This window comes from Apodemus sylvaticus, chromosome 10 (assembly GCF_947179515.1).
Source record: "Apodemus sylvaticus chromosome 10, mApoSyl1.1, whole genome shotgun sequence".
NCBI classification, from domain to species: domain Eukaryota; kingdom Metazoa; phylum Chordata; class Mammalia; order Rodentia; family Muridae; genus Apodemus; species Apodemus sylvaticus.
In genome coordinates this window covers 6045681-6072863 of record NC_067481.1, presented here as the reverse complement: position 1 = coordinate 6072863, position 27183 = coordinate 6045681, and the positions used below count along the sequence as shown (strand labels likewise).

At 52.2% G+C, this 27183-nt stretch overlaps 1 protein-coding gene across 1 annotated transcript; it reads right to left on the bottom strand.

Annotated features, from left to right (window-relative positions):
• Positions 1-217: 217 nt before the first annotated feature.
• Positions 218-27183, bottom strand: Qrich2 (glutamine rich 2). Its single transcript, XM_052194442.1, has 25 exons — positions 26593-27183; positions 26392-26457; positions 22634-22693; positions 21873-21983; positions 18644-19057; positions 18265-18433; positions 17993-18120; positions 15874-17779; positions 15076-15345; positions 14437-14522; positions 14150-14241; positions 13598-13712; positions 7107-7361; positions 6030-6152; positions 5826-5900; positions 5473-5637; positions 5195-5316; positions 4710-4775; positions 4365-4466; positions 3686-3886; positions 3336-3471; positions 2576-2663; positions 2082-2092; positions 1724-1832; positions 218-403 (listed from the first exon to the last, which is right to left on the bottom strand). The coding sequence occupies exons 1-25, from the start codon at positions 27181-27183 to the stop codon at positions 219-221; spliced, it is 5646 nt and encodes a 1881-aa protein (XP_052050402.1). The 3' UTR covers position 218.

Here is a 27183-nt window from a genome sequence, read left to right as displayed (position 1 = left end):
GTTGGGTCAGGCTCTCTTGTGGACCCCCAAGATCTGTCTGGAGGCCTTCGCTTAAGATGGGACCTAGGTAGCAGTAGTACTGCCCTTCAAAATGGGGAGGCCTAGAAGCCCAGAGCTGAGCAGCCAACAGCAGGTACTTACCCTCTTCTTGACACAGGGCATCAGAGAGAGCCCTTGGCACCCAGCTCCTTTTTTAAACTGTTTATTTATGTCTCTGTTTAGTGAGCAGTGGTGGACCGTGGTCCCCGGGTGGGCTCTTCTAGCCCATCCCCGGGAGGCACATCCATGCGCATATTCAGCCCGGGTTGGCCACCCTGCAAACTTGCCATGTCTGTGGGCATGGTCGACTGCAGGAGACGCCCCTCAGAGGAGACTGGTCTGTCTTTCTTTTGCCCTGAGGGAGCTGTAAGACAGGAGGGGCTCAGCTCGCTCTGTCTGGTCTCCCCATACCCACTTGGGTTCACCCTAGCTTGCTCAAGGCCCAAGCAAGTTGTGAATCCCATTAGCCTGGCTGTCAGGCTGGGCCACACAGTTCTGAGCATTCGTGAGCATTCCTGAGCTACCGCTCCAGGCCCGTTTAGTCACAGACCTCCTCTGCAGGAGCGCAGAAAGCACCTGCCTGCCTCATTGATGCCTCCTGTCCTTTTAGAGGCTTATACACAGCCAGAAAGCTTTCCACACCAGTGTCTCCCGCTTCCATACGCTGAGTAGTTCTAGGTAGAAATCGGAAAGCCTGATCCTTGGTTACCAGCGATGACCCTTGAATTCCAGCTTGGCTTCTTCCTGTTCAACCTCTCGGTGCCCGTTTCCTTAGTTTTTCCTGGAGCTAATATTGATCTCTACCTATCGGTGTAGATTAGGCTTTTGCATAGATGCAAACTAAACAGTCTGGGAAGAAGCCCTGGATGTACGTTAGCAGTACAGTGCCACGGGTCCCACACACACATCGTACCACAGGATCTTACAAACCCAGGGTTGGAATGGAAATATGTTACAGAGCTTGGAAGTCTGACGTACAAAGCTTGGGGCTTGGGGAGACGGTAATGTACAAATGTGCTGTAATCTTTGGGTCTCCTGCAAGCTTTTGCAAAACACCGTGTGGGGCTGTTACCAAGCAGTCTGCCCCTTGGGATTGCTGGTCCTGCTTGCAGACACAACCGTGACCAACGAGGGGAGAGATTGGTTCAGTCACTTGGTAGTGCAGGTCCTAGCCTCACATTCTAGCAAGGACCATAGGCCTTGGGCAGTGGAACCCAGAGGCCCCTTTGCCTTTTGTCTGATCTAGCTTCTCAGGCAAGACCTGGAACATCAGGGGCTTTCCAGGCATAGAGGCAGAAAGGGATACCTACAGGGGCAGGAGAGGAGGATGGGGTGGTGGTGGTGGTGGTGGGTAAGGGGGTTTGCACATGTCCTGGGCTTGTAGCCTTGCTCTTAAAAGAGTTTGTGTTTGAGCAGGATAGACCTTGGGCCTGGAGCCAGAAAGCTGGGTGCATCTCTGTCCCCATGTCCTCTTATGCGGAGTTGGACAGCAAAAGTGTTCATCTCACAGACCTAGCACACACCAAACATTCAGGAACTGCATTTTCTCCGTTCTCCCTCCCGTCCCATCCATGAGCTCCCCGGCCCTTGCTGTCTCTAGCCTGGGCAGGGGGAAAGCTGGAGGGCAGTCAGGAAGGAAGGGAAGGCTTGGGGCCAGCGTCCAGGCTGTCTAAAAGAAACCCACCTGCATTGCTGTCCGCTAACATCTGTGCACTCTGCGGCCGAGAGGGTGGCGTGCCCATGTTGCCCATGTTTGGCTGCCTGTGCATGTGGGGCCGGGCGTGCTGGGCCTGCTGGAGCTGTTGGAGCTGCTGCAGCTGCTGGAGCTGCTGGAGCTGTTGAAGCTGCTGCAGCTGCTGCAGCTTGGCCTTGTTGTGTTTTGCCATTCCTGGGGCTGGAAGGGTGTAAGGAGGGTGACCACCAGTGAGAGCCGTGGGGAGCCCTTGGAGGACGGCAGCCACCGAGGTGGGGTCCTCCACATGCTGAGTGTGTGGCTGTGCCCTCAGAAACTACATTTATCTAATGTCTACCCACCCGCTCACCCTCCCACTTGCTCAGATTCACTAAGGAACTGTACACATCAGCCTTGTGTAGGGGCTGAGTGAGTTCTGGCCTGGACTTGTGTGTCAGGGAAGAGACAACAAGGAAGGCACAAGGCATGATGGGAAGTAATCAGCCACCCACTTCTGGTATGAACTGGAAGTGGGCCTTCAGGAGCCCGGTTGATGGCTTGGTATTAGAATCAGATGCCCTTTCCTGAGTTTCAAGAAGTCCGTCGGGGCTTGTTACAGGGAACGGAGGTGGACGTGGGACAGCTCAGCTATGTGAAGGACAGCAAGAAAGGATGGGGCCAATACCGGGTGACCGGCCAAGGTCTGGTGGCTGCTCTCCACTAGAAAGCAGCCACCTGGCTTCGGGAGGAGAAAGCGCTTAGGGCCCAGTGGTCCAAGACAGGCCCATACCAGGAGATAGATAGCTTGTCCCTTGTCACCCAAGCAAGAACCCGGCAGGAACTCAAGGCTGTCTGGACACTCACCGTCTTTCCCTAGGATGCCTGGCAACCGTGTATCCATGCGTCCCTTGTAGATGTGTCCATCGAGGCCCAAGATATCAACCTCATCGTGCTAGAGAGGGATAGAGGGATACGCATGTCCATTATCATTGCAACATCCTCAGTGTCCTCCAGGGAGGCCTGGACTGCAGACACTGTCAGCAAGCAGTGCTCAGAACCGCCCTGCCTTCCCCTGCCTCACCCCCACCCCCGAAATGAGGCCTGAGGGCACATTCCTGTAATCCTGACTCTTAGAGGAGACTGGCAGCAGGCATCCCGCTGACTTCAAGGCCAGTCTGGGAGGTATAGCTAGTGCCACCAGTCCAGCCAGGACTGTAAAGAGCAAGACTCACTCCCCAAAATGAGAAGCCCCTGCCTGGAGTCTGGTCTGAGTGCAAGATGGGAGGAGGGACCCGTGGAGTTCTGAGGCCTGTGATGGAAGGTGGTCGCATAGTGCCTGGGAATCAGGTGGATGGAAGGATGGCGGTCTACCCAGCCGAGAGCCAGACCTGTATATCCGAGCTACTTTGGGAGGCCGAGGAGGAAGGATCATGAGTTCAAGGCCTGCCTGAGCTACTTTGGGGCAGTGACTCAGCAGTAATGAGGTTGCCTAGCAACCCCTGGGACAGCAAGGGAGGGAGAGGAGAAAGAGGGACCTCAAGGCAGAGAGGGCCAACTGATGGGACTTTAGGTGGTTTTCCAGAGGGGCTTGGCAGGGCTATCTTCTCCAAAGCTCCTGTCAGACCTTCATGGCAATCTGGATTTCCTCCAGTGGAGACAGGTGCTGCGGGCGGTTTCGCCGGTAGGGGTAGGTGAGGGTGTGGCTGCCCCCACAGCGACGGGGCACCGTTGAGTAGGTATAATCTGCTGTATCTGCTCCCCTGAGATGTAGGCAGACACAGGGAGTCACTTTAAGCCACCCGGGAGTGTTACCTGGGACAGGCAGGTAAGTAAGCTCGAGATGTGCATCACACATCCGCTCTGGGCCTCCTTCCCAGGCCCCGCCCCCTCCCCACCCCCCGCCCCCCTCCCGGGGAAGCAGAAGCCAAGCCTGGTCGTCACTGGCCCATGTGACCTTGGCCTCTGTCCTCCTACCGTTTGTAGCATGGTTGGCTGAGGCACTGAGCATGTAGCAGCTCCCGGATCATCTGGCTGCTGGCCTTCACGGACCCTCCGAAGTGGATCTGCACCTTCTCGATGTCCATCAGCATCTTGGAGTGCATGCTGCGCAGGCGCCCCACGCTCCTCTCCATCTGAGACAGATCGCCCCGAGGGAAGCTGCTGCCCAGCTTCAGGCTGTTGAGACCCAGGTGTGAGGAGAGAGGTCAGCTCAGTACCAGACAGAGCCGGTTCTGTTCACACCGACTTTAGCTGCAGGTCCCTGTTGTACAGGAGTCGGTGTGAACTCAGCTGGTACTCCACTGACTGTTGGAGCCCCAGAATCCCCGACTGAGGGCTTTGGGTCGTTGTGCAGCTCAGCACCTCTAAAAGACCATTGAGGGACCAGACTTGCTGAGTCTAACAAAAAAAGTTAGGTTTTCCCTAACACAAAAGCCCCCTTCCCCAACAAAATAAATGCTTAAAATGTAACAACAACAACAAAACCCACAAAACAAACGATACAAACATCCTCATCCTGGTCAGAGATGCTTTGGGCTACTCCCAGTGAGCACTCTGGTGTCGTCTCTGCCCCCTCCCCTGCCCAGGACCCCACTCTGGAGTCATCTCTGCCCCCTCCCACCCCTCCCCTGCCCAGGATCCCCTGGTCCCATACTTTCTGCTCTGCTGTCGGATCTGCTCTAGTTCAAACACAGTGTAAGGCCGGATGGAACGGTGCCCTGGCATGCTCGGGATTATGGGGGTCATTGAGATGACTCTGGGCAGGGACAAAGAGAAGGGGGAGGAGTGTATGAGAGAGAAATCCTACCACTCAGCCACCCACTGCTGTGTTCTACGGGACGGCCTTCACGATATGGTCCCCATAGGAAGGCCCAGGGACAGAGATGGACCCAGGACAAGAGGCAAGATGAGTAGTTCCGTTTGCGGGGGGATACACCCCTGCTTCAATGCCGTCTCCCCGCCACCAGATGCTTTCTCTGGTTGAGGTGCAGCCACTTACTGTCCAGTCACAGTTGTCTCCAAGGGACGGTCACAGGACAAGCAGTGGAAATGAGCCAAGAGTTGCCTGTCAGGAGTGGGACACGGGCAGTGAGACCCAGAGGCTTGGCTGGCCGCAGATCCTGCCCTACTTCCTGGGAATTCACCTGGCCCTAACCATCCCTTGCAGGCTCACCTTCTGGACCAGCTAGCCAACTCAGTATCTTGTGTGTACTTCTGGTGTCCCCTGGTGGACACGAGTGGGATTTCCCTAGCCAGGTTCCCAAGGGACACCTTGGAGGTCCCTCTGCCCCAGAAATCCAGTGTACCACACTCTAACCCTAAGGAGTTAGAGTTGCACTTCCTTTCCGCCTTTCCCCACCATTATTTGAAGGATTTGGCCAAGTTACTCAACTCTAAAATGCAGTCCCTCCCCCTGATTGACAGCTCTGTGCAGAATAGGCCTCTGGGGCAGCCCAGTGTCACCCACTGCCTTCCGGGCCTCACCTCCGCATGGCCGCTGCCTCATCGGCCTGGTAGAGTGGAGAGCGCTCCTTGAGCTGCTGCCGCAGTGATTTCCAGCGATCCTCCAGCATCTGCTTCAACGGGTCCAGCTCCAGGCGGTCCAGCTGGGGGATGGGCCACCAGGTGAGCTTGAGGCAGCAGGTAGCTGGGGGAAGGAGGGCGGGGGCGGGGATCTACGCTTGGAGGGAGGGGCGGTGCCCGATGGCAGGGCAAGGAATGGAGAGCAGCCCACCCAGTCCTGCGCCTTCTCCCACCCTCACCTTGCTGTCCATCTCTGCCAGGAGCTTATCCAGAAGTTTCTGCCAGTCTTGCTCCTGCCCACTCATCTTGGCCACTAGTTCCTGCATCATGTGGTTCAGCTGCTCTGTAGTGGCATCAAATTGGATCCGGCTCACTTTGGATGCCAGAGCGCTCTTGTCCGCTTTCTGAGAGAGAGACCAGCACGGGGTGGGAATGTGCCTCCAGCAGTCTGTCCTGCGCCTCTCCATGTCCGGCTGGCTTAACATCCCCTGCCCTCCCGCCTCCCCCCGCCCTCCCCCCCCCCGCCCTTACCCCCCTCCCGCCCTTACCCCCCCCCCCCCCCGCACTGGCTGGGGAGGGGCCAGAGGCTCACCACGTCAATCTCCATCTCCAGGTGCTCTCTGTCCGCCTTTTCCTTCTCCAGCCTTTCTATCCCCTGATACAGCACCTGGAGGCCCCCCGGGACAGAGAAGGTGAAGAGTTGGCCATGCGGGGTGGCAGGGGTGGGTGGGGCGGGCGAGCCTCCCTCCCTCTCTTCCTCCTCTGTCTTCGCCCCAGGTGCCCTGCGGCTGCTCACATCAATGTCTTTCTGCTTCTGCCGATGGTCCTCGATGAGGTTGCTCGTAGTGATGTTGAGTTTCTCACAGTCGCCCTGGACCTGCAGGATGGCGCTCTGCACGTGGCCCAGCAGCTCCTCGTCCTGCAGCAGCGACAGGGGAGCTTTTGGAGGCTGCGGGGGGGCGGGGGGGGGGCGGGAGGGGCGGGGGAGGCTGCCTTTGGAATTTAGAACAGGACCCAAGACAAGGAAACCTCCAGGCTCAGGAAGCCAAGGTGAGACTTTCTAGTGAAAATCTGGAGCTGGGCAGTGGTGGCGCACGCCTTTGATCCCAGCACTTGGGAGGCAGAGGCAGGCAGATTTCTTGAGGCCAGCCGGGTCTACAGAGTGAGTTCTAGGACAGCCAGGGCTACACAGAGAAACCCTGTCTCGAAAAAACAAAAAGAAGAAGGAGAAGAGAAGGAGCAGAAGAAAAGAAAATCTGGGTGACTACACAAGACTGTAATAAGACAAAGTCAGGAAGAAGTTTCACACGTGAAGATACTCGGTACTTGTTGCTATGCCTGGTGACCTGACTTCGTATGCACACACACAAATAAACACATGCATGTTAAAATCAAGACGACCACCCTACACCTATGTTCACTTTGAACCCATCCTGGCTTTCTTCAGAGGCATCCAAGACAGCCGTGTCCCTCCTCTGGATGTAGTCTCAATCCCCCCACATATTGGTAGACTGGCATCAGTGGTCTTTGGAGTCATCAGAGAGGTGACTGAGGCTCACATGTCCTATGCTGTCCCACGACCCCCGAGAGGTGAGGTGTGGGGAACAGTTTGAACCAAATTCTAAATTCTTGCATTCAAGAGCAAGACCTGGTAGCGACCCTCAGCCTGGCAGCAAGCCTCCCTCCCTCCAGAGGACATCTGCAAAGTATCGGAACACTGTGTACCCACAGCTGTGCCTGTGTCCCTTACATGCCATAATAGGCACCGTGCCACCCTTGGGCGGCCGGTGCCGTCCCACCCACTAAGCCCACCCTCCGCATACACTCCTATCCCTGCATCCAGCTGCCTCGAGGGAGTTGGGCAGAGACTCACCTGGCTCTGAAGCTTGGCCTTCTTGGAGGGCCTGGAGGCAGCGAGGCCACTGACCATGTCCTGTAGCTGCTCGTAGCGCTGTACCAGCAGGCTGACTTGGTGACTCACATCCAGACTGCAGGCTGGACAGGTGGCCTCGGGGTCGATCTGGCCGGGCACGAGGCCTGCGGTGGACTTGTGCGGGGTTATGCTCATGGAGAGCAGCGTGGAGGAGGAGCTCAGCATGCTCTCGATGATGGTTCTGAGCTTGTCCAACTGCGTGCAGGACAGATGAAGGGGGGCGGGGAGGCACATTAAGGTCATGTCTAGCCAATGCTGTGGCATATTCCCCCTGCCCCCTGCTCTCTGCTTCCTCAGAATTTCACAGAGAGTGCTACACACAGTACCCAGTTGCACATCGTTTTGGTTTTGTTTTTTTTTTCAAGAACCATTGCAGTCAGCAGGCGGCATCAGTGACAAAGTCCCTGTGGAAGGGAGGGAGGCTTTCTCCTGCCGATACACTGGCTAGTGCACACAGCATCTGTAGCTTAAATCCTATAGGGTTGCTCTCCCAGCGCTCTGATGGCACAAGGCTCTGGCAGCATGGGGTCTTTGCGCATCTGTCTCACCCAGGATGTAAATTCTAACAGCAAAGGAACCTGAGAGGTACAGGCGAAGCCACAGGGATCTATCTCTGGGTCTGGAGGGGCAGACCCAGATCTATCTCTGGGTCTGGCTTCCAGGAGGGGGGCTCAGCCTGGCCCTCCTGGTTCCCTCTTCTCCCTATGATCTCACTTGGTTACCACCAATGATTGTTGGTCCTGGTGGTCAGCTGGATTCAAGAATGACCTACTGAGACCTAAGGATGCTGCCCAGCTTCCAAAAGGGTCGTGATCATGCCTCACATCCCCTTCCTAGTGGTCAGTGCTACCAGATAGTCTTTCTAGAGCTTAGGGTAGGGATTTAAGACCGTGTGAGAGACACCCAAGTTGCTAGAGGACAGAAACAGAAAAGAGGTGTGTGCAGCCAGGAGGGGAGAGGAGGAAAGGCACGCGTAAACAAAGTTAGACCCAAGTAGTCAGAGGAATGGCCTACCTCACACAGCCCCAAACTAGGAGTTTGCTCCCCAGCCGCAACCCCACACTCAACACATTTCCCTGTGTTCTGAGCTCACATGGTCAGCCGCTTGCCGAGGAAGGGTCCTGAGTGAAGGCCTGTGAGGCAGATGGCTGCCAGGGTTGACAAAGGCATACCACTCCCTGAGTTAAAACAATCCTCAGAAAAGATAGGTGTCTCAGTAGAACCTTCATGAGTAAAAAGCAGGTCTCTGGGAGAATCAGGACCAGGAGGACATTTCAGAAAGAACAGGCTAAGAAGGCATACGTGTACGTGTACGTGTGTGTGTGTGTGTGTGTGTGTGTGTGTGTGTGTGTGCTGGGAGAAAGACAGAAGGCCGAGGATCCAGGAGCCAGAATGTGCAGGTGGTGGTGGTGCAGATGGTGGGACCTGCTGGAAAGGATGCTAGGGGACTGGGTATGGGGAATGTGTGTGACAGCCTGAGAGAGAGAGAGAGGGGAGGGAGAGAGAGAGAGAGAGAGAGAAGAGAGGAGAAGAGAAGAGAGCAAAAGAGATTGGGGGGGGGGGCATAGGGTTTCCTGAAAAGTTTGTTGTGATCCTGGGAGGTCCCCAAAGGCTGCCAAACTCTGATGTGTACTTGGGCTGACAGTTAAGCCGATTGGTGACCTTTGACTCTCTGAACCTCCTCCTGCCTGTAGAGGAATTTTAATCCAGCAACATGGCTGCTCTGACGGGAATCACATCCAAAGATGTGATCCAGACAGAATGCAGACATGCCCTGGCGAGAATACAGACGTGCCCTTACTCTACACATTTAATCCCTAACAATGAAGGTAAGGTTAGCTTGTAGATGGTAACACCCACGTTTGAAAGTGAAATCTAATTGAGAGGCAGACAGAGTGATAAATCAGAGAAAGATTTGACAGAATGAGTCAGAGATAGGATATGCCCGACTCACCTGAAAACAGCACAGGAAAGAGAGGCTACTGAAGCGCACAGGGCATGGGAGACAGAGGTGTGTAGGGGTGGATCTGATGCTAAGGTCTGTTTCCCTCCCAATTGGTTCTTGATCTATCAATAAAGATGTCAGGGGTGATTGCTGGGTAGAAAGAAAGAGGCAGGACTTCCAGTTCCCCAGAGGGAAGGCGAAGAGATGCAGAGGAGGAAAGGGGCTTTTCTACCACGGTTCAGAGGGTCACAAGATGAACAGCATGTGAGATCTCAGGCAGAATGGCCACAGGCCGCTCCTCCAGGTAGGAGGTTAGAGTGCTGTGCTATGAGTATAGGGGAGGGCCCACTAGCCAAGGAAGGTTACAATTGAACAAAGTGTGCCTGTGTGTGTGTGTGTGTCTGTTCTCTGGGCTAGGGTTGGTAGCATGGCCTGTTCCCAAGAGCTTAAAGCAGGGTAGCAAAAACTACACACTACAGAGGTAGTATGTGGTATGTGGTGGGTGGTGGGTGTGTGTGTGTGTGTGTGTGTGGCAGTTTTACTGGGACAGTTTCAGGACACAGGTGAAGACAGAACTAGCCAGAGAAGAGGGAGCTAGAAGATTACAACAGATTGCCAAAGTTAGTATGAGACCAGGCACAGCGATTCAGTCAGAACCCAAGAGGAGCTGGATTGAATCAGTCAGCTTGGAAGATGAGCTTGTACAGAGCTCAGGAACAGTCAGAACAGAGGGGATGCTGGGAAGGCTCAGCCTGCACTGTGTATTTGCACAGCTTGTGCATGGCTCTTGTCTCAAGCCTTCATCCGAGGAGAGAAACCCAACATTTACAGCTGCCTTACAGGACAGTCAGCTTGGAGCCTTGAAGGAACGTGGGTAAGGGGGAGGTTGAGTGTAGCGTGGTGAAAAGATTGTCTGTCATGGAAGGCGCTGAGTTTGATCTCTCCAGCACCATGTGTTTCAGCACACAGAAAGCACCTGATAGCCAATAGACACAGGAGAAGGTCTAAGCATCACTAGTTACTGGGGAAATCCAAACCACAGTAACACTTCACACCCTGTCACTTTCAAAATGGAGAGAAGAGGGGCTGGAAAAATGGCTGAGCTGCTAAGAGCACTGGCTGCTGCTCTTACAGGGACTCAGGTTTGGTTCTCAGCACCCACATGATGGCTCCCAGTTACCTTAACTCCAGCCCCGAAAGATCTGACACCTCCTTCCAAACTCCTGTACTCATATGTGCACACACCAACAACAACACACGTGCGTGCACACACACACAACACAAAGACACACAGCACATGCATATACATGCAAAACAAAACCCACACACATGTACACACATAAGCACACACCACACACACACATGCATACACATGCAAAAAACCACACACATGTACATACATAAACATAAATATATACATGCATACACATACATATATACACAAACACACATATATACAACACACATGTGCACTCACAAACATATACATACATATGCACAACACAAACACACAGCACACACATACACATACAAAACAAAAAACACAGGCATGTACATACACAAACATACAAAAATACACATGCATATACACTTTTTTTTTTTTTTGGTTTTTCGAGACAGGGTTTCTCTATGTAGCCCTGGCTGTCCTGGAACTCACTCTGTAGACCAGGCTGGCCTCCAACTCAGAAATCTGCCTGCCTCTGCCTCCCAAGTGCATATATACTTAATACATACACAAACACATACATAATACACACATGTACACATGTATATACAAATAAACACATATACACACAATGCACACACACTCACACACGCCTGCTCCGATAATTAAGAACAAATAGAAGTCAGGCGTGGTGGCGCACACCTGTAATCCCAGCACTTGGGAGGCAGAGGCAGAGGCAGGTGGATTTCTGTGTTTGAGGCCAGCCTGGTCTACAGAGTGAGTTCCAGGACAGCCAGGGCTACACAGAGAAACCCTGCCTCAAAAAAAAAAAAAAAAAGAGAATAGAATAAATCTTAAAAGAGAGAAGGGTAGTGTTGGCGAAGACATGGAAACCGGCACTCATCCCCTGCTGGCCGGGTTTTCATCTGGGAAAGCAGCAGGGAGTTCCTTGAGTGTTCAGTCACTACGCCATGAAGAACCTCTACTCCAAGATCAGTGCCCAAGAAGAAAGGGAACGTACTCAGACACGTGCACACGAATGTTCACAGCAGTATGAATCCTAGCAGCTAGAAGAGGGGAGCGGCCCTGCTGTCCACTGGGTGGATGGAGATAGACCCTTCTACTCTAACAGAATGGCTTATTCTGAGTCACAGTGAAAGTGGACGCCAGGGTTGTTAGCCGGCTCAGTGGCTAAGAGCACTTCCTGCTCCCTGAGGGGACCTGGGTTCAGCACCCGCATGATGACTCACAACCATCTATGACTCCAGTTCCAGGGGGCCTGATGCCCTTTTCTGGGACTCTGAGGGACTCCATACATGTGGTGTACATACATGAGGGCAAAAGACCCAAAACATACAATAAAATAAATGTATTTAAAAAAAAAAAAAAGGCCTAAAGAGCTGGCCCGGTGATTAAGAGCACGTATCACTCGTCTAACGGACCTGAGCTCAGTTCCCAGCGCCTACATGGGGGGGGGGGGGGATGTGTAACTCCAGCTCCCTGGGTGCTGTGACTTAGTACTCCCCGAGCAGCACTCCTCCTCTCACACGTGACACACTCTCATACCTTACTAAAAATACTTGTAGAACAAGATTAACACCATAGAGCAACTTCTGAGGGACAGGAAGAGCTCCCAGGGCCTCGGCCTCAACCTCGGCCTCAGACAAAGAACTACTGGCAACCCAGGAATACTGAGATCAGAACAAGAGCGTCTTCTCAAGGGGAACCTCGCCAATTCAAATGGCCAGTCCTGAAAACATACGTACATATGGACAAGGGACACTACATGGGACAAGCAGGTTGCACTTTTGTATTTACAAACACACACACGTGCGCACACACACACAGTGGAAGGAAAGAGAGGTCATGGATTTGAGAGAGAACAAGGTAAGGTATATAGGAGGGAAGAAAGGGAAGGAGGAAATGATGTAAAAAATGTTAAATGATTAAAAATAACAAAATATGATTAAAAGGTGTTTTTGTATCTGGACGTGGTGGCGCACACCTGTAATCCCAGCACTAGGGAGGCAGAGGCAGGCAGATTTCTGAGTTCGAGGCCAGCATGGTCTGCAGAGTGAGTTCCAGGACAGCCAGGGCTACACAGAGAAACCCTGTCTCAAAACAAAACAAAACAAAAGGTGTTTTTGTTTGTTTGTTTTGCACTTTTTTTGTTTTTTAGAACATGGTTTCTCTGTGTAGCCCTGGCTGTCCTAGAAGTCACTCTGTAGTCCAGGCTGGCCTTGAACTCAGAGATCCTCCTGCTCTGTCTCCCGAGTGCTGGAACTAAAGGTATGTTTTCTGATGTATGAATTAAAGGAAATGCACAATAGGAAACAGGCAGTGGAGGAACCTGTGTCTTAGAATCCGGCACTGGTGCCCTTGGCTTTGAACTTGTGACCCTGGACCCAGCTGAGCAGCAGCAGCCAACGGCTCCCCTAGTCTGCATTGCTCTGAGTGAAACGTGTCCTCCCCTGAGGCCTATGCATTTGAACACTTGGTCCACAGCTGTTGCTTCCTTTTTGTGTGTGGAAATGTAGTCTGTCAGGCTCGGGCTCTGGCAGCCACACTTACCTTGCCTGTTACCTGGCCTTCCTTGCCACAAAGCACTAATCTTCTAGACCAGGCTGGCCTCGAACTCAGAAATCCACCTGCCTCTACCTCCCAAGTGCTGGGATTAAAGGCGTGCGCTACCACGCCTCTCTAAGTCCCTTTTGGTCGTGGTATTTTATCACAGCAACAGAAAAGTGACTCCAAGGTCTGGAGAGATAGTTCAGTGGTTGAGAGCACTGACTGCTCTTCCGAAGGTCCTGAGTTCAAATCCCAGCAACCCATGGTGCTTCACAGTCTTCCGTAATGAGAGCTGATGCCCTCTTCTGGAATGTCTGAAGACAGCTATAGTGAGCTTACATATAATAAATAAATAAATCTTTAAAAAAAAAAGAAGAGGAAGAAGAAGGGGGGCGGGGTGGGGGTGGGGGTGGGCGGGGTGTGGTGGTGGCGCTCACCTTTAATCCCAGCACTTGGGAGGCAGAGGCAGGTGGATTTCTGAGTTCAAGACCAGCCTGGTCTACAGAGTGAGTTCCAGGACAGCCAGGGCTACACAGAGAAACCCTGTCTTGGAAAAAAGAAAAAAAGAAAAAAAAAAGAAAAAGAAAAGGAACACACACACACACACACACACACACACACACACGCACGCACGCACGCACGCACGCACGCACGCGCGCATCCCATGATGGTCTCCAGGCTGATGAAGGCTAGCCTGCCAGCCCTCTTGCCCCGACCCTGGGAGGGCCCGGACCTTGGTCACAGACTGTTCACCTGATCCTGCAGGTAAAGAGAGGCCTCAGAGACAGAATTCTCCATGGCAGCCTTGCCTCGATCCTGGCTCTCTCTCAGCTCGATCAGCTCCTTCTCGATGTCAGACACGGTGACTCTGCAATGTTTAAGGAACAGCTGGTCCCGCCACTGCCCGAAACCCTTTGCTCAGAAGAGCAGAGGCCTGGCTGTGGACACACAGCGCAATAAGGCCCTCAGGAGCCTCTGTCTAGGGATCCCAAATGTGTGTGTGTGTGTGTGTGTGTGTATGTGTGTGTGTGGTGCTGTGGTGGGTCGTAGTCTAAGAAGGGACCCCGGTATCCCTCCCAGACCTGGTGCTGCCATTTTAGGAATGTTGGGAGTCTTCTACGAGATCTGGTAAAGACTAGGACAACCTGATGAGCCAGTAAAATCCGGATGAGAGACAGTGACCACTGAAGGATGTGGGGAGGTGGAAGGCTGGCCCTACTGCTGGGGGTGGGGGTGGGAGGGTGAGGGTGGGGGGCTTAACCATGATGCCGCACAGGCTCCCCCGCTGAGGACAGGGAGTGTCACCTGAGGATGCCCAGCTGCAAGCTCAGATGGCTTGGCTTCACTTCCTTCCCTACAGAGATGTCGGTGTCCAGAAACCTTTGTATCTTCTCCAGCTACAAGCACAGAGAGAACCAGGTGTCACACAGGCCGGCGTGCCAGCTTCTCGTCTGGCTATTCAACCCTCTCCTGTCTCACGGGTGAGGCAGTGGGTACCCAGCAGCCTCTTACAATGGCCTCCATCGAGAGAGTCCCTCCCAGGGCTGCAGACTGTTACCGTAGAGCTGAGGGAGCCGGCCTCCCAGACGCACCTTCGCCTTGTCCTGCCGCACCTCTTTGCTCAGAGTCCTGAGGCTCTTCAGCTGCTCCTGCAGGTCCTGCGGCACGCTCTTTTTGACTATGGAATATGAGGCTACCATCAGGGAGTAGGATTTCCTTGACCAGTGTTTTACAGTCCCTCAATAACAACTTGAGCCCAGAGGTCAAGTCAACAGATGACTTGGTCCTTTTCTCCCAAGTGACTGGGCAAGGAGGTAGAAGAGGAGAGGGCCGCTATCTGTCCACATGGTTTGACTGCGAGGGATCTAGCTCCCGCTGCCTCTACCATCTCTGCCTACGACTGAGCTGTGACTGGATAGCCGATGAGCTTCCTTCTGCGGTTCTCCCCTTCCCTGCCCCCTCCCCTGCCCCCATGCTCTACCTCACCTCGTATGCCCGCACCCCTGCTGCCCAGACAAAGACCCGAAAGCCTGCTTCATGCCTCTCTCAGGTCTACCCCAATCCTGCGGGCTTGGTCTCACTGTCCGCCATCGATACATCTGGCCTTCCCACAGGCTGCAGCTGCTGCTGCTGCTGCTGCTGCGTGTGGCGTGGGGTCTGGGTAGGAGTGTGCTCTGCCCAAGGGAGAGGGTGAGTGAGGCGACTGTCCCTCTGCAGCAAAGGATGCTCACCTATCGTTGTGATCAGGTACTGGATTTTCTCGAAGTCAGTCATGCCGACCTGTTCCTCGTCCAGGCCTTTCAACTTCTCCTTCAGTTCCATATAAAGTGAAATGAGCTCGCCTATCAGGCGGAATGTCTCCACCGCCATGGGGAAGCTTGGCGCCAGTTTCTCCAGGGACTCCTGTCGCTCTCGTTCTCGCTGCCGAGTCTCACTCGCTGATGAGAGTTGCTGGAGATAGCTCCAGGATTCTTGAGTCCCCGAGTCAAAGATAACTTGTTCTGGGGCAGTTTGGGCAGCCGGTCCAAACTGAGTGACTGATTCACGTTTACTTAGATCCCAAGAGACCTGGGTATCCACCTCAACTCTTTGTACTCTTTCAGGGTAACCCAGGCCAGCCTGTTCTGCATCATACTGAACTTCGACTGTGACTGTCTCGACTTTTTTAACTGGTATCTGGCGGTCTGCTTCGTGGAGTAGATCTTGCCTGGCTTGGTCTTGTATAGGGGGTAGCTCAGGAAGCTGATAAAACCGGGGCAACTGAGGCTGCTGAGCCTCGTCCTCCAGAGTCGGGAAGCGAAAGTCTATGCTTGGTGTTACAAAGTCTGGCTGAGTTGGAGTGGGTTGTCTGTAACTACGTGGAAGTGTAGCAGGTTGAAATATACCAGAAGGAAATATACCAGGTTGAATAAAAGCAGGCGGATATCCACCAGGTGGGGCCAAGCCAGGCGCATATGCACCAGGCTGACCCAAACCCTGAGGGCCTGCACCAGGCTGACCCAAACCCTGAGGGCCTGCACCAGGCTGACCCAAACCCGGAGGGCCTGCACCAGGCTCAACCATCCCCGGCTGAATCATGTCAAACCCAGCTGCCCTAGGTTGTAGCAAACCAGGCTGATCTGCCCCAGGCTGCAACAAGTCAGGCCGATCCACCCCAGGCTGCAGTAAGCCAGGCTTTTCTTCCCCAGGTTTTGGTGAGCGGCGCTGATCCAGGCCAGCCTGCCGTAACTCCTGCTTTTCTTCCCCGAGCTGCTGCAGGGAGTCATGTTGATCCAGGCCAGGCTGCACCAAACCAGGCTGAACTGCATCCGGCTGCATCAGGCCATACTGAGACATGATAGACTGCAGCAGGCCACGCTGACCTATACCCGGCTGCATCTGACTAGGCTGAACAGTTCCAGGCTGCATTAAGCCACTCTGATCCATGATAGGCTGCACCAGGCTGCGCTGATCCATCACTGGCTGTACCATCCTAGACTGAGCTAGTCCAGCCTGCAGCAGGCCACGCTGATCCATGCCAGGTTGCATCAGCCTAGGCGGGACTGCTCTGGGTTGCATGAAGTTACGCTGAAGTTCAGAAGGCTCCACAAAACCATACTGGTACATCCTAGGTTGTACCAAGCCACGTTGGTCCATGCCAGGCTGCACAAAACCACTCTGGTCCACTATAGGCTGTGCCAAGCCAAACTCTCCAGGTTGTGCCACACCCTGCCGAGCCATGCCAGGTTGTGCCACACCCTGCCGGGCCTTGCCAGCTTGGGCCACACCCTGCCGTGCCACGCCAGGTTGTGCCACACCATGCCGGGCCACACCCTGCCGTGCCGTGCCAGGCTGTGCCACGCCCTGCCGGGCCATGCCAGATCGTGCCACGCCCTGCCGGGCCATTCCACGTTGGGATAAACCACTCTCATCCGAGCCAGATTGTACCCACTCAACTTGACCCACTCCGGCTTGCATCAAAGCACGCTGACTGTCACTAGGTTGGACTAAACCCTGTGCTACACCAGGCTGCACAAAACCATATTGATCAGCTCTTGGCTGAACCAAACCATACTGACCTATACTAGGTTGGACCAAGCCAGGTGTGTATGCATCAGGCTGGCCCCAACCACTAGGAAGAGCACCAGGCTGGACCAGGCCACGCTGACCTATACCTGGTTGAAACATACCAGGCTGAACTGTACCAGGCGGGAGCATGCCAGGCTGAACTGCACCCAGCGGGAGCATGCCAGGCTGAACTGCACCAGGCGGGAGCATGCCAGGCTGAACTGCACCAGGCGGGAGCATGCCAGGCTGAACTGCACCCGGTGGGGCCATGCCAGGCTGAACTGTACCAGGTGGGACCATGCCAGGCTGAACTGCACCCGGTGGGGCCATGCCAGGCTGAACTGCACCCGGTGGGACCATGCCAGGCTGAACTGCACTTGGCGGAAGCATGCCAGGCTGAACTGCACCCGGTGGGGCCATGCCAGGCTGAACTGCACCCGGTGGGGCCATGCCAGGCTGAACTGCACCCGGTGGGGCCATGCCAGGCTGAACTGCACCCGGTGGGGCCATGCCAGGCTGAACTGCACCAGGTGGGGCCATGCCAGGCTGAACTGCACCCGGTGGGGCCATGCCAGGCTGAACTGCACCAGGTGGGGCCATGCCAGGCTGAACTGCACCAGGTGGGACCATGCCAGGCTGAATTGCACCAGGTGGGACCATGCCAGGCTGATCTACACCAGGCTGCACTGAACTCCAGTCTGTACCAGGCTGTACCAGGCCACGCTGATCCATTCCAGGTTGAACCAAACCATCCTGACCTGCACCAACTTGCACCAACCCAGGTGCATAGGCACCTGGCTGTACCAGCCTGTGCTGAACCACACCAGGCTGTCCCAGCTCCTGCTGATCCATTCCAGCTGGTACCAAACCTTGCTGATCTGCACTAGGCTGTACCCAACCAGGCAGATATGCACCAGGCTGTACCCAGCCCTGCTGATCTGTGCTCGGTTGAACCCAGCCAGGCTGCCCTGTGTCTGGCTGTATCAGACCTTGCTGACCTGCACTAAGTTGTGCCAAACTAGGTGGAAATGCCCCAGGTTGAATCAAGCTAGGCTGACCTGCACCAGGAGGCCCCAAAGGCTGGTCTGTACCAGGCTGTACCAAACCACTCCAATCTGTGCTAGGTTGTCCCAAACCGCGTTGATCTGCCCCGGGTTGTGGGACACTCCTCTGATCAACCCCTGGCTGTACTAAACCCCGCCTACCTGCCTCAGGCTGTACTTGCTGGCCTGCCCTAGACTGTGCCAGACTCTGCCGTTCTGCCTCAATGGGCACTGAACTACGTCTGTCTGCAACAGCCTGCAGCGAAGTCCGCCGTTCTGTCCCCACGGGCACTGAACTGCGACGATCTAAACCAGGCCTCGCCACATCACGCTGCTCTGCCCCGGCCTGGTCCGTACCAGGTTGTATAAATCGAGATAAGCTGGACTGTCTAAAACCTTGTTGATCTGTAACTTGCATCAGACCAAGTGACACCAAGCCACGTTGATCTGAGAGAGACGGAGGGAATGCACGCTGATCTACGCCAGGCATTACCAATCCCTGCTGATCCACACGACGGGAGGTCGGCCCTAGCTGACCTGGTATCTGCAATCCATGCTGATCTATACCACCTGGTATCAACCCTTGCTGATCCCATGGTCCCTGACCACTGTCATACGTAGCTGCCCGTTCCATGCCCTCTTGGTCCGGTCTAGGAAGCGCCACGTCTTGCTGATCCGTGCTAACTGTTCCAAGCTGTGCTGCACTCACTTTTCCCGGTTCCCTGTCAGGTCCTGATGGTGGGAGCACACCACTCTGATCTGTATCGGGAGGTACCGGTCCCTGGCCATGCATTTCTGGGGGCATTACACCAAGCTGACCCGTAGTAAGGGGCATCACAGGGTATATCAGTCCAGGCTGATCCACGCCAAGTGGTTCAGACCCGGGTACCCCACCACGTTGATCTCTGTCCTGTCGCGTCTGGCGATCTGTCATAGATATGACCTGGGATGGCTCACGGGCCATATCCCGAAATGCAATAGTAGATCTGCTCTGATCTCTGCTGGAGACCCCTTCAGTGGAATCTGGGGCCTGGTCGGCAGCCCTGGGAAACATTCCACTTGGAAAGTGGTCACTTGAGGCAAATTTGTGCTTGCCAAATATTGTCGTTGACGAATCTGAGCTCTGGGTGAAGAGAAAGAGGGAGATTCGTTACAAGCACTGATAAGCTGCACGGAGGCTGTCTCGGGTACTTGACTGGGATGATTTAAGACCCTTGCAGTAAAGAAACCCCGTGTGAGTGTGTGCATGTGTGTTTGTGTATGATCTTGTTATGTTTGTGTGTGAGTGAGTGTGTGTCTATGTGTATGTAAGAGAGAGATAAAGGGAGAGGGAGAGATAGATGTTGGGGATAAATCTGGGCCTTGCAAATGTTAGCTCCTCTACTACTAAGCCATATTCAGAGCCCTTTGTTTTATTCTTTATATCAAGGTAGGGTCTCCATAAATTGTCCAGGCTGGCCTTGAACTCACTCTGTAGTCAAGGTCGGCCTTCAATTTTCGATCCCTCTGCTTTAATAGTTGGGATTACAGACCTGCTAGATTTGTTGTTGTTGTTGTTGTTTGTTTTAAGACAGAGAGAGACTTGGATTCCCTATGTCGCTGACAATAACAGGCTTCTGATCCTCCTGCCTCCACCTCTGGAGTGCTCAGATTACAACAATTTATTGGTCAGGCTTGGGGATTGATCTCAGCATTTTGTGCATGCACAGCAGGTATCCTACCTGCTAAGCCAGAGCCTCAACCCCTGAATTCGCTTGATAGGACAACCCCCAAGGTCAGCCTTGAACTTACAACCTTCCTGCTATACCTACTGTGTCCTTGCATATATGGGCTCTCTGTTCCATTGCCTCTTACAAAGGCCTCTGTGATGAAGGCTTTCTGCAAGATTCAGGGGACTCTCCCTCAAGATCCTCAACTTTATCAGACCTACAAAGTTCCTTTTGTCACTGAAAGGTAAGAATGGGGGGTGGGGCTAGCATAGTGATGTAGCTATTCCCTGGGCTGCTGACTCATTGCAGTGAGCACAGGCACACTGGATGAAATCCTAGAAAAATGGACACAGCGGCTATGAAGTTGTGCGGAAATAGAGTCCTAGAGGAGAGGGCATTGCTTTTTACTAATGGGTGAATACAGCCAGGTTCTAGGAAAAAATGTAACGTGATTCAGAATATATTCCTCGAGGGAGTGCTGAGATGGCTCAGTTTGTAAAATCTTCTGTTGCCAAGCCTCCCCTGAGTACAGCCCCTGGCACCCGTGTGGTGGAAGGAGGGGCCACCTCTTCAGGGTTGTCCTCTGACTGCTACACAGATATCCTAGAATGCACAGAGCCATGTACAGACACACAGAGTAAATTTAAGTGTAATGGAAGTATACATTGTAACCCCAACCATAATAGTTCAAAGAATCCAGTGTCTCTAACAGTCTCAAAATACATAGCACATAGCCCAAGATTTTGAAGCAGGGCTGGAGAGATGGCTCAGTGGTTAAGAGCACTGACTGCAATTCTGGAGGTTCTGAGTTCAAATCCCAGCAACCACATGGTGGCTCACAACCATTCGTAATAAGATCTGATGCTGAGCAGAGGTCCTGAGTTCAATTCCCAGCATATATATATAATCTTTTTTAAAAAAGATTTTGAAACAGTTGATGTGGGAATTAATTTTTTATAACCTATAGCTCTTGATCTTCAGGTTAGCTATCCCAGACAGCAAGACATCCTGCAGCCTGAGCAGGCTGACACCGCACCCACAGGCTCCTCAAGGTCTTCCTCCAGTTTTGACTTCAACATTCTGTGGAGATTTGGAATTTGGATGCCTATGATTATGAGGCACAAAATCATTTACTGGCTATTTCCTGTGTGTGTGTGTGCGCGTGTGTGTGTCCACGTGTGGAGGCCAGAGGTGGTTATCATGATGAGTCTTTCTCAGTCTTCCTCCTTGGTCTGTTTGAGGCAGGGTTTCTCGGGGAACTGTGAGCTCACAAACTCGTCATGGGTGGACGGCCAGCACATGCCCAAGATCCTTCCTCTGAACTTGGATTACTGCACACACCTCTGTGACTAGTTTTACATGGATGCTAGGGACTGAACTCAGATATTCACGCTGCACTGTCTCCTGTCGCCCTGGATTCTTCTCGTTTTCCTCTTCCTGGCTCATAATGGGGATCAGCACAATAAGACTTCTGAGCCGGGCGGTGGCTGCGCACGCCATTAATCCCAGCACTTGGGAGGCAGAGGCAGGCAGATTTCTTGTCAATTTGAGACCAGCCTCGTCTACAGAGTTCCAGGACAGCCAGGGCTACACAGAGAAACCCTGTCTTGGAAAAAAATAAAATAAAAATAAGACTTTTGTCTTTTGCTTTTGCTTTACATTTATCTAGCCTGCCAGGCCACCAAAGCTTGATGTATCTTAGGTATTTTTTGAAATTAATGTTTTATTATTTAGTTTTGAGACAGGGTCTCACTGTATAGTCATGGCTATCCTGGAACTCTTCCTATAGACTGGTAAATCCTGCCTACAAGGGTCATGTGAAGATCACCAGGGTTTTGCCATGGATGTAGGGATAGACTGTAAAAAGGAAGTTGAAAAGCTACAGAAGCAAAGGAAACCAGCCTAGGGCATTTGTCACCCAGCACACCGGCAAAGCTCAGGTCTAGGCAGGAGGAGCTTGAAAGAAGAAATGCCCTCTCTCCACACTGCTGTTTGAACTCTAAGCTGGGGCCACACAAAATACCAGCAGGTAGGCAAAGCATAAAGTCGTCATTCCCAAACCCAGGAGTTTATCCTGGTTACTCACGCCAATGTCATCCTGGGAAAATATTTTAAATATCCACAAAGAAGAGGTGAAGGTTCAAATACCAGAATACAGGACAGTGGTGTGTGTAAGAGATGCCCTCTGGAGTGCCACCCAATGCCGCTGCCCAGGCCTGTTTGTTTTACCCCTTTGGAGGCCCTCCAGCCGTCACCAATCACTTGTTCTAGCTCTTCCCAGGTCACCATGGTGATTTCTTCACCACCCGGAACAAGGTTCAGCCTTCGACTTAATTGATCCTGTGAATAAGAGATCATGATACAGACACAAAGGTGTATAAGCATGAATGTACAGACACACATGTCTAAGTGTGAATGCACAGACACACATGTCTAAGTGTGAATGCACAGACACACATGTCTAAGTGTGAATGCACAGACACACATGTCTAAGTGTGAATGCACGCACACATGTGTAAACATGAATGTACAGATGTGTATAAGTATGAGTGCACACATGCAAGCATGAATGCACAGACACATATGTATAAGTGTGAATGCACAGACACACATGTGTAAGTGTGAATGCACACACACATGTATAAGCATGAATGCACATCCACACCCTGCTGTTTGGGACCAACAGGATTGGGTGCTACCAACACCAGTGCCTCAGGAAGATTCACTGGCTTTCGGTGACCAGCCAGAGGTACAGAATTGACTATTGGGTGCTTTGTCGCACATGGATTCTGGATAGAGCCCTGAGCAAAGATGGCAAGGACTTGCCCTTCTACTCAGAACTTGTGCTGCTTGGTGGCAGGGTGCATATATCCCCTATCCCCAAAGGACACAGATATGCAGGGGCGGGAGTTGGGACCAGGCCTAAGAGAAGCCAGGCTGAAGTCCTCTCTGACCCTCAGGACCCTTTCCCCAGAGCTTGCTCATATTACCAGGTATTCTTCTCGGCCTTTAACTAGCTTCTCCAGTTCATTAAAACGCTGAAGGAGATCCTGGAAACAGAATTTGGAAATGAACCATCACCTCAGCCCTCCCGTGTGCACATGCACCCACACATGCACATGCACCCACACACACATGCACCCACACCCACCCATGCACATGCAAACACACATGCACACACATACACATGCACACACACATGCACGCGCGCACACACACACACACACACATGCACATGCACTGCCTTGGTGTAAAGGAGAAGAAGAAATGAGAAGCCTATGAGTTTTAGTGAAGGGATAGTTTCTGGTTCCCAGTTTCTACCTAGCTTTACGTGGCATAGAAAGCCAGGTTCTCAGGTCTTTTCCTGGTCAACAGGCAGGAAGGAAGTAGTACCGGTAGTAATCTGGTCTAGTGTGACCATCGGTGTTCATGTGGGGGAGAATGCTTGCCCTGCTTTCATGGCATGGTACTCATTACCAAAAGCTTCCAGCTCTACGGCTCGAGGCCCACCTTGTCTCTCCAAAAGCAAGTGTGTCATCAGCACCTGCTGGCCTGAGTCATGGAAGGAGGCAAGCCTTCAATGGGCCCTAGCAAGTGATCAGGGCTTCAACTGTTCTTTACAACTTGTGCTGACCTCCAGGATCTGGGACCGGATCCTAAACAGATCCTTCAAACGCCAAAGTTTGGAAACATCCAGGCATGGTGTTGTGGGCATGCTGATTACCACAGCCCTTGGGAGGTGGCTAGAAGGATCAAGAGGTCAAAGGTCAGCCCTGACTGCTGTTAGGTTCAAGGCCAGCTGAACTACCAGGATACCCTGTTTAAAAAAAAATAAAAAAACTGAACAAAGGAAACAACAGCAACAACAACAAACAAGAAAGTGAGGTCCACTTCCTGGGGAGATACAAAGGCTCCCCAGGCCTGCGTGAGGCTCAGGCTTGGTCAAAAGCCAGAGGACACCCAGGGCTGGGCCTCCTTTGGCCTGTCTTGTATCCTTTTCTCTCTTGGGCCTCTCTCCATCCTTTCTGACCACCCCTCCTTCCTGTACGGGCTCCCTGTGACCTCTTGGCCTAATCTGTGTAAGAAGCCTTGCCTTGTGTTCCCTTGTGCTCACAGCACAGTCCATGAAGAACCACTGGGACTAACTTCCCAAGACCTCAGGAAAAAATCCAAGGCAAGACCAAAGTGTCCCCAGCTGGTTGTATCTGTATCTGTAATCCCGACAAGGTACTGGAATCCGGCTTTCCATCTCTGCTGCTCCCATGAGGACCAGTCCTTGGGCCATTGATATACAGGTACGCTACCCGATTTCTTTACTCTCCCTTGTCATGTGTGGAGGAAGCCCTGAATGGAGTCTTGTGTGAACGTGTACTGTTGGCATGAGTACGGCTGAGTCGGGAATCCCACGTCCTCAGAACCATAGAGGGATGGTAAATCACCCCCAACATACACTCACATACATACCCATAAGGCTCAGGGGAAACCATGGCTCGTGGCAAAACCTTCTCCCAGTCTGTGTGTAGATGTTGACAGAAAACAGCCATATCTCATCCCTAAATATTTCCAGACTCTGCTCCTGCAGAGATGAGCTACACCTGTCTCCTTGCTCCTCTGTATGCAGTAACCCTACCTCCCTGCTCGACTAAGTAATACTGAGCTTCTGGGGTGTGGAAATTTCTCGATCTGAGAGTCTGGACCATTCAATCCCAAATTTCTCCTCCACCCCTACCCCTACCCCTACTCCCTCGTCCACCTCCCACCCTCTTCTGTGTATATGTGGGGTGTTTTCCTCAGACCTCTGCTGCCCCCTGGAGGCTGAGCAGAGACCCAGCACTTCTCCAGTTGCCAGACTGGCCCAAAACTTGTAGCTGACTGAGTTGACCTGGGACTTGCCGTATTCTCCTTTTCAGTCTCCCAAGTGTTACTGGGATTACAGGCAGTAACCACCCTTCTTTATTAATTTGCTTTGTGTTGTGATGTGAATAAGAATGGCCCCTGTAGGTTCATATATTTAAATGTTTAGGGAGGGGTGCTATTTGAAATGATTAGGAATGACTTCATGGGTAGACCATCTTAACACACACACCATTTCTTAGATGACTGTAACCTGTTCCCTGTGGGCGGAGAATGATGACAAGATGACAATAATTCAAGTCAAATAGCTTTGACAATAGCAGGAAATCTGTATCCAAATAATTGTGCCTACAATTCATTCCTTGGCGTAACAGAACTGTCAGCTCTTAGCTTAGCTACTATGGAGGTAAAATCCTTTGGGGATGCGAGGGACATTGAAGTACAGCCTTATCACAATGAACTCCAATGTCTAAAAATTGTTCTTATTTTGGGGTTTGTATCACATTAAGAGCCAAGATTTTAAACTCTACTAAAAACAAAACAAACAAAAAAGACTTTCTCTTTTTTATGTTCATTTAATAACATGTCCATCATTTTTATGATTGGTATACTATATATATGTATATATAGTATATATAGTGTATATAGTATATATATGCATATATACTATAGTGTATATAGTGTATATATAATATATACACTATACAGAGTTGAATATAATAATAATAAAGAATGGCTCCCATAGACTCATTTAAATGTTTAGGGAGAGGCGCTATTTGAAACATTAGGAGGCATGGTTTCAGAGAAAATGTGTCACTGAGGTTCAAGCCAGGCCCAGGGACGCTCTCCTACTTCCTGCTGATCTGGTTGCTCTTGGCTATTTCTCCTGCATCGTGTCTGCCCGTGTGCTGCCACCATGCACGGCCAAGATGGCAGACTAAACCTCTGAAACTGTAAGCAAGCCCCAATTTCTTTTATGAGTTGCCTTGGTCATGGTGTCTGCTCATAGGCATAGGACAGAAACTGTGTACTTTGTTTGCTTTGAGACAAGGTCTCACTGTGTAGCACTGGCTATTAGTAGACCAGGTTGACATCAGACTCACCGAGATCCTCCTGCCTCTGCCTCCCAAGTGTTGGGGCTAAAGGAGCCACCACAGCAGGATAGTCTCAATTTTTAAGGTAATTCACTTTAAGAATATTCTGCAAATCTTAAAAAAAAAAGGGGGGGTGGGGGAGCTGGAGAGATGGCTCAGCAGTTCAGAGCACTGACTGCTCTTCTGAAGGTCCTGAGTTCAAATCCCAGCAAACTCATGGTGGCTCACAACTATCTGTAATGAGATCTGACACCCTCTTCTGGAGAGTCTGAAGACAGCTACAGTGTATTTACACATAATAAATAATAAATAAATAAATCGAGTTCGAGGCCAGCCTGGTCTACAGAGTGCGTTCCGGGACAGCCAGGGGTATACAGAGAAACCCTGTCTCAAAAAAAAACAAAAAAACAAAACAATAAATAAATAAATAAATCTTTTAAAAAAAAGAATATTCTGCAATGTTGTCAGCTACTATCTAAATCAATTTAGGTTATCATTATCTTGATATGTTATTAATGGCTTTAGGAAAGGGAATGGGGCTGGAGAGATCACTCAGCAGGTAAGAGCACTGGCTGCTCTTGCGGAGGATCCTGGTACTTGCACCTACCTAGCACCTTACACCTATCTCTAACTCCTGTTCTGGGGATCTGATGCCCTCTGCTGGACTGTTCAAGCACTGCATGCATGTGGGTGTTCATACACACATACACGCAAACACATACACAAAATCATACAAATTTTTTTTTAAATGAGGCAAGGATCAACCCACTTGCAAGGCGTGGTCCCTAGAGTGTCCTCACCTGCAGCTCGGGAGCCTGCTTCAGAATTTTCACATCTTCTATGAGTTCTTGGAGCACGCCCGCGGACTGTAAGGTAGAGCAGGAGCTGTGTGAAGCCAGACCTGGTACCCCTTGTTCTGGGGGCGGGGGGCGGGGGGCGATAGCTTAGGGCCTGAAAGGTAGCCCAGAGGAGCCTAGGCTATGTAGGGTCAATGTACCCACCTTGGTCAGGCTGGGAGTCCTTGAGGGCTTTAGCTGTGCCGCCGGGGTGGGCATCTCGACTGTGGGCTCAGTTTTCTCCAGCATATCCTCAGATTCATAGATCTTGGAGAACTTTGTTAGGGATATCTGTTGGGCCACCAGGGCTACCTCCTCTTCCGACCTGGAGAACTCCTGCCGCAGTTCAGGGGGTGTGGAGATGTGATCTATTTGTGTGGCAATGCCCTGCATTTTGTTGTCCATAGTTTTAAGCTGTTTGGTGAGGTCCTGTACCTGGGTACCCAGGTCCTTCACCTGGTTTTCCAGCTCCTGCGGAGTCTGTGACAGCCTAGGCAGACTCCGGCGCCTCTCTTTGCTGGTTGACACATGCGGGGCGCTGAAGGAGCCGCGCGTCAACTCAGCTCCGCGGCCAGGCTCAGCCGACGACGGGTAGTGGAAATCGATAAGTACCTCTTGGAGGTTGAGACTCTTGAGAATGGACACTATCAGTGTGTGCAAAGCCGTAAAGTTCACCGCGCCCACTTCTGGAGTGCCAATTGCCAGGTCGGCCAGCTCCAGGAGAGAGACCCTGTTGGCCATCAGTGAGGGCGGCAT

Bases quoted from the DNA above. Each gene is read 5' to 3' on its own strand.
- Qrich2 (XM_052194442.1), bottom strand. From the start codon at position 27,183: ATGCCGCCCTCACTGATGGCCAACAGGGTCTCTCTCCTGGAGCTGGCC. The intron at 5,638-5,825 runs GTGAGCCTCTGG...TCTCTCTCTCAG, and splicing joins TGGAGATGGAGATTGACGTG to AAAGCGGACAAGAGCGCTCT. The intron at 2,664-3,335 runs GTCTGACAGGAG...ATCCCTCTCTAG, and splicing joins AAATCCAGATTGCCATGAAG to CACGATGAGGTTGATATCTT.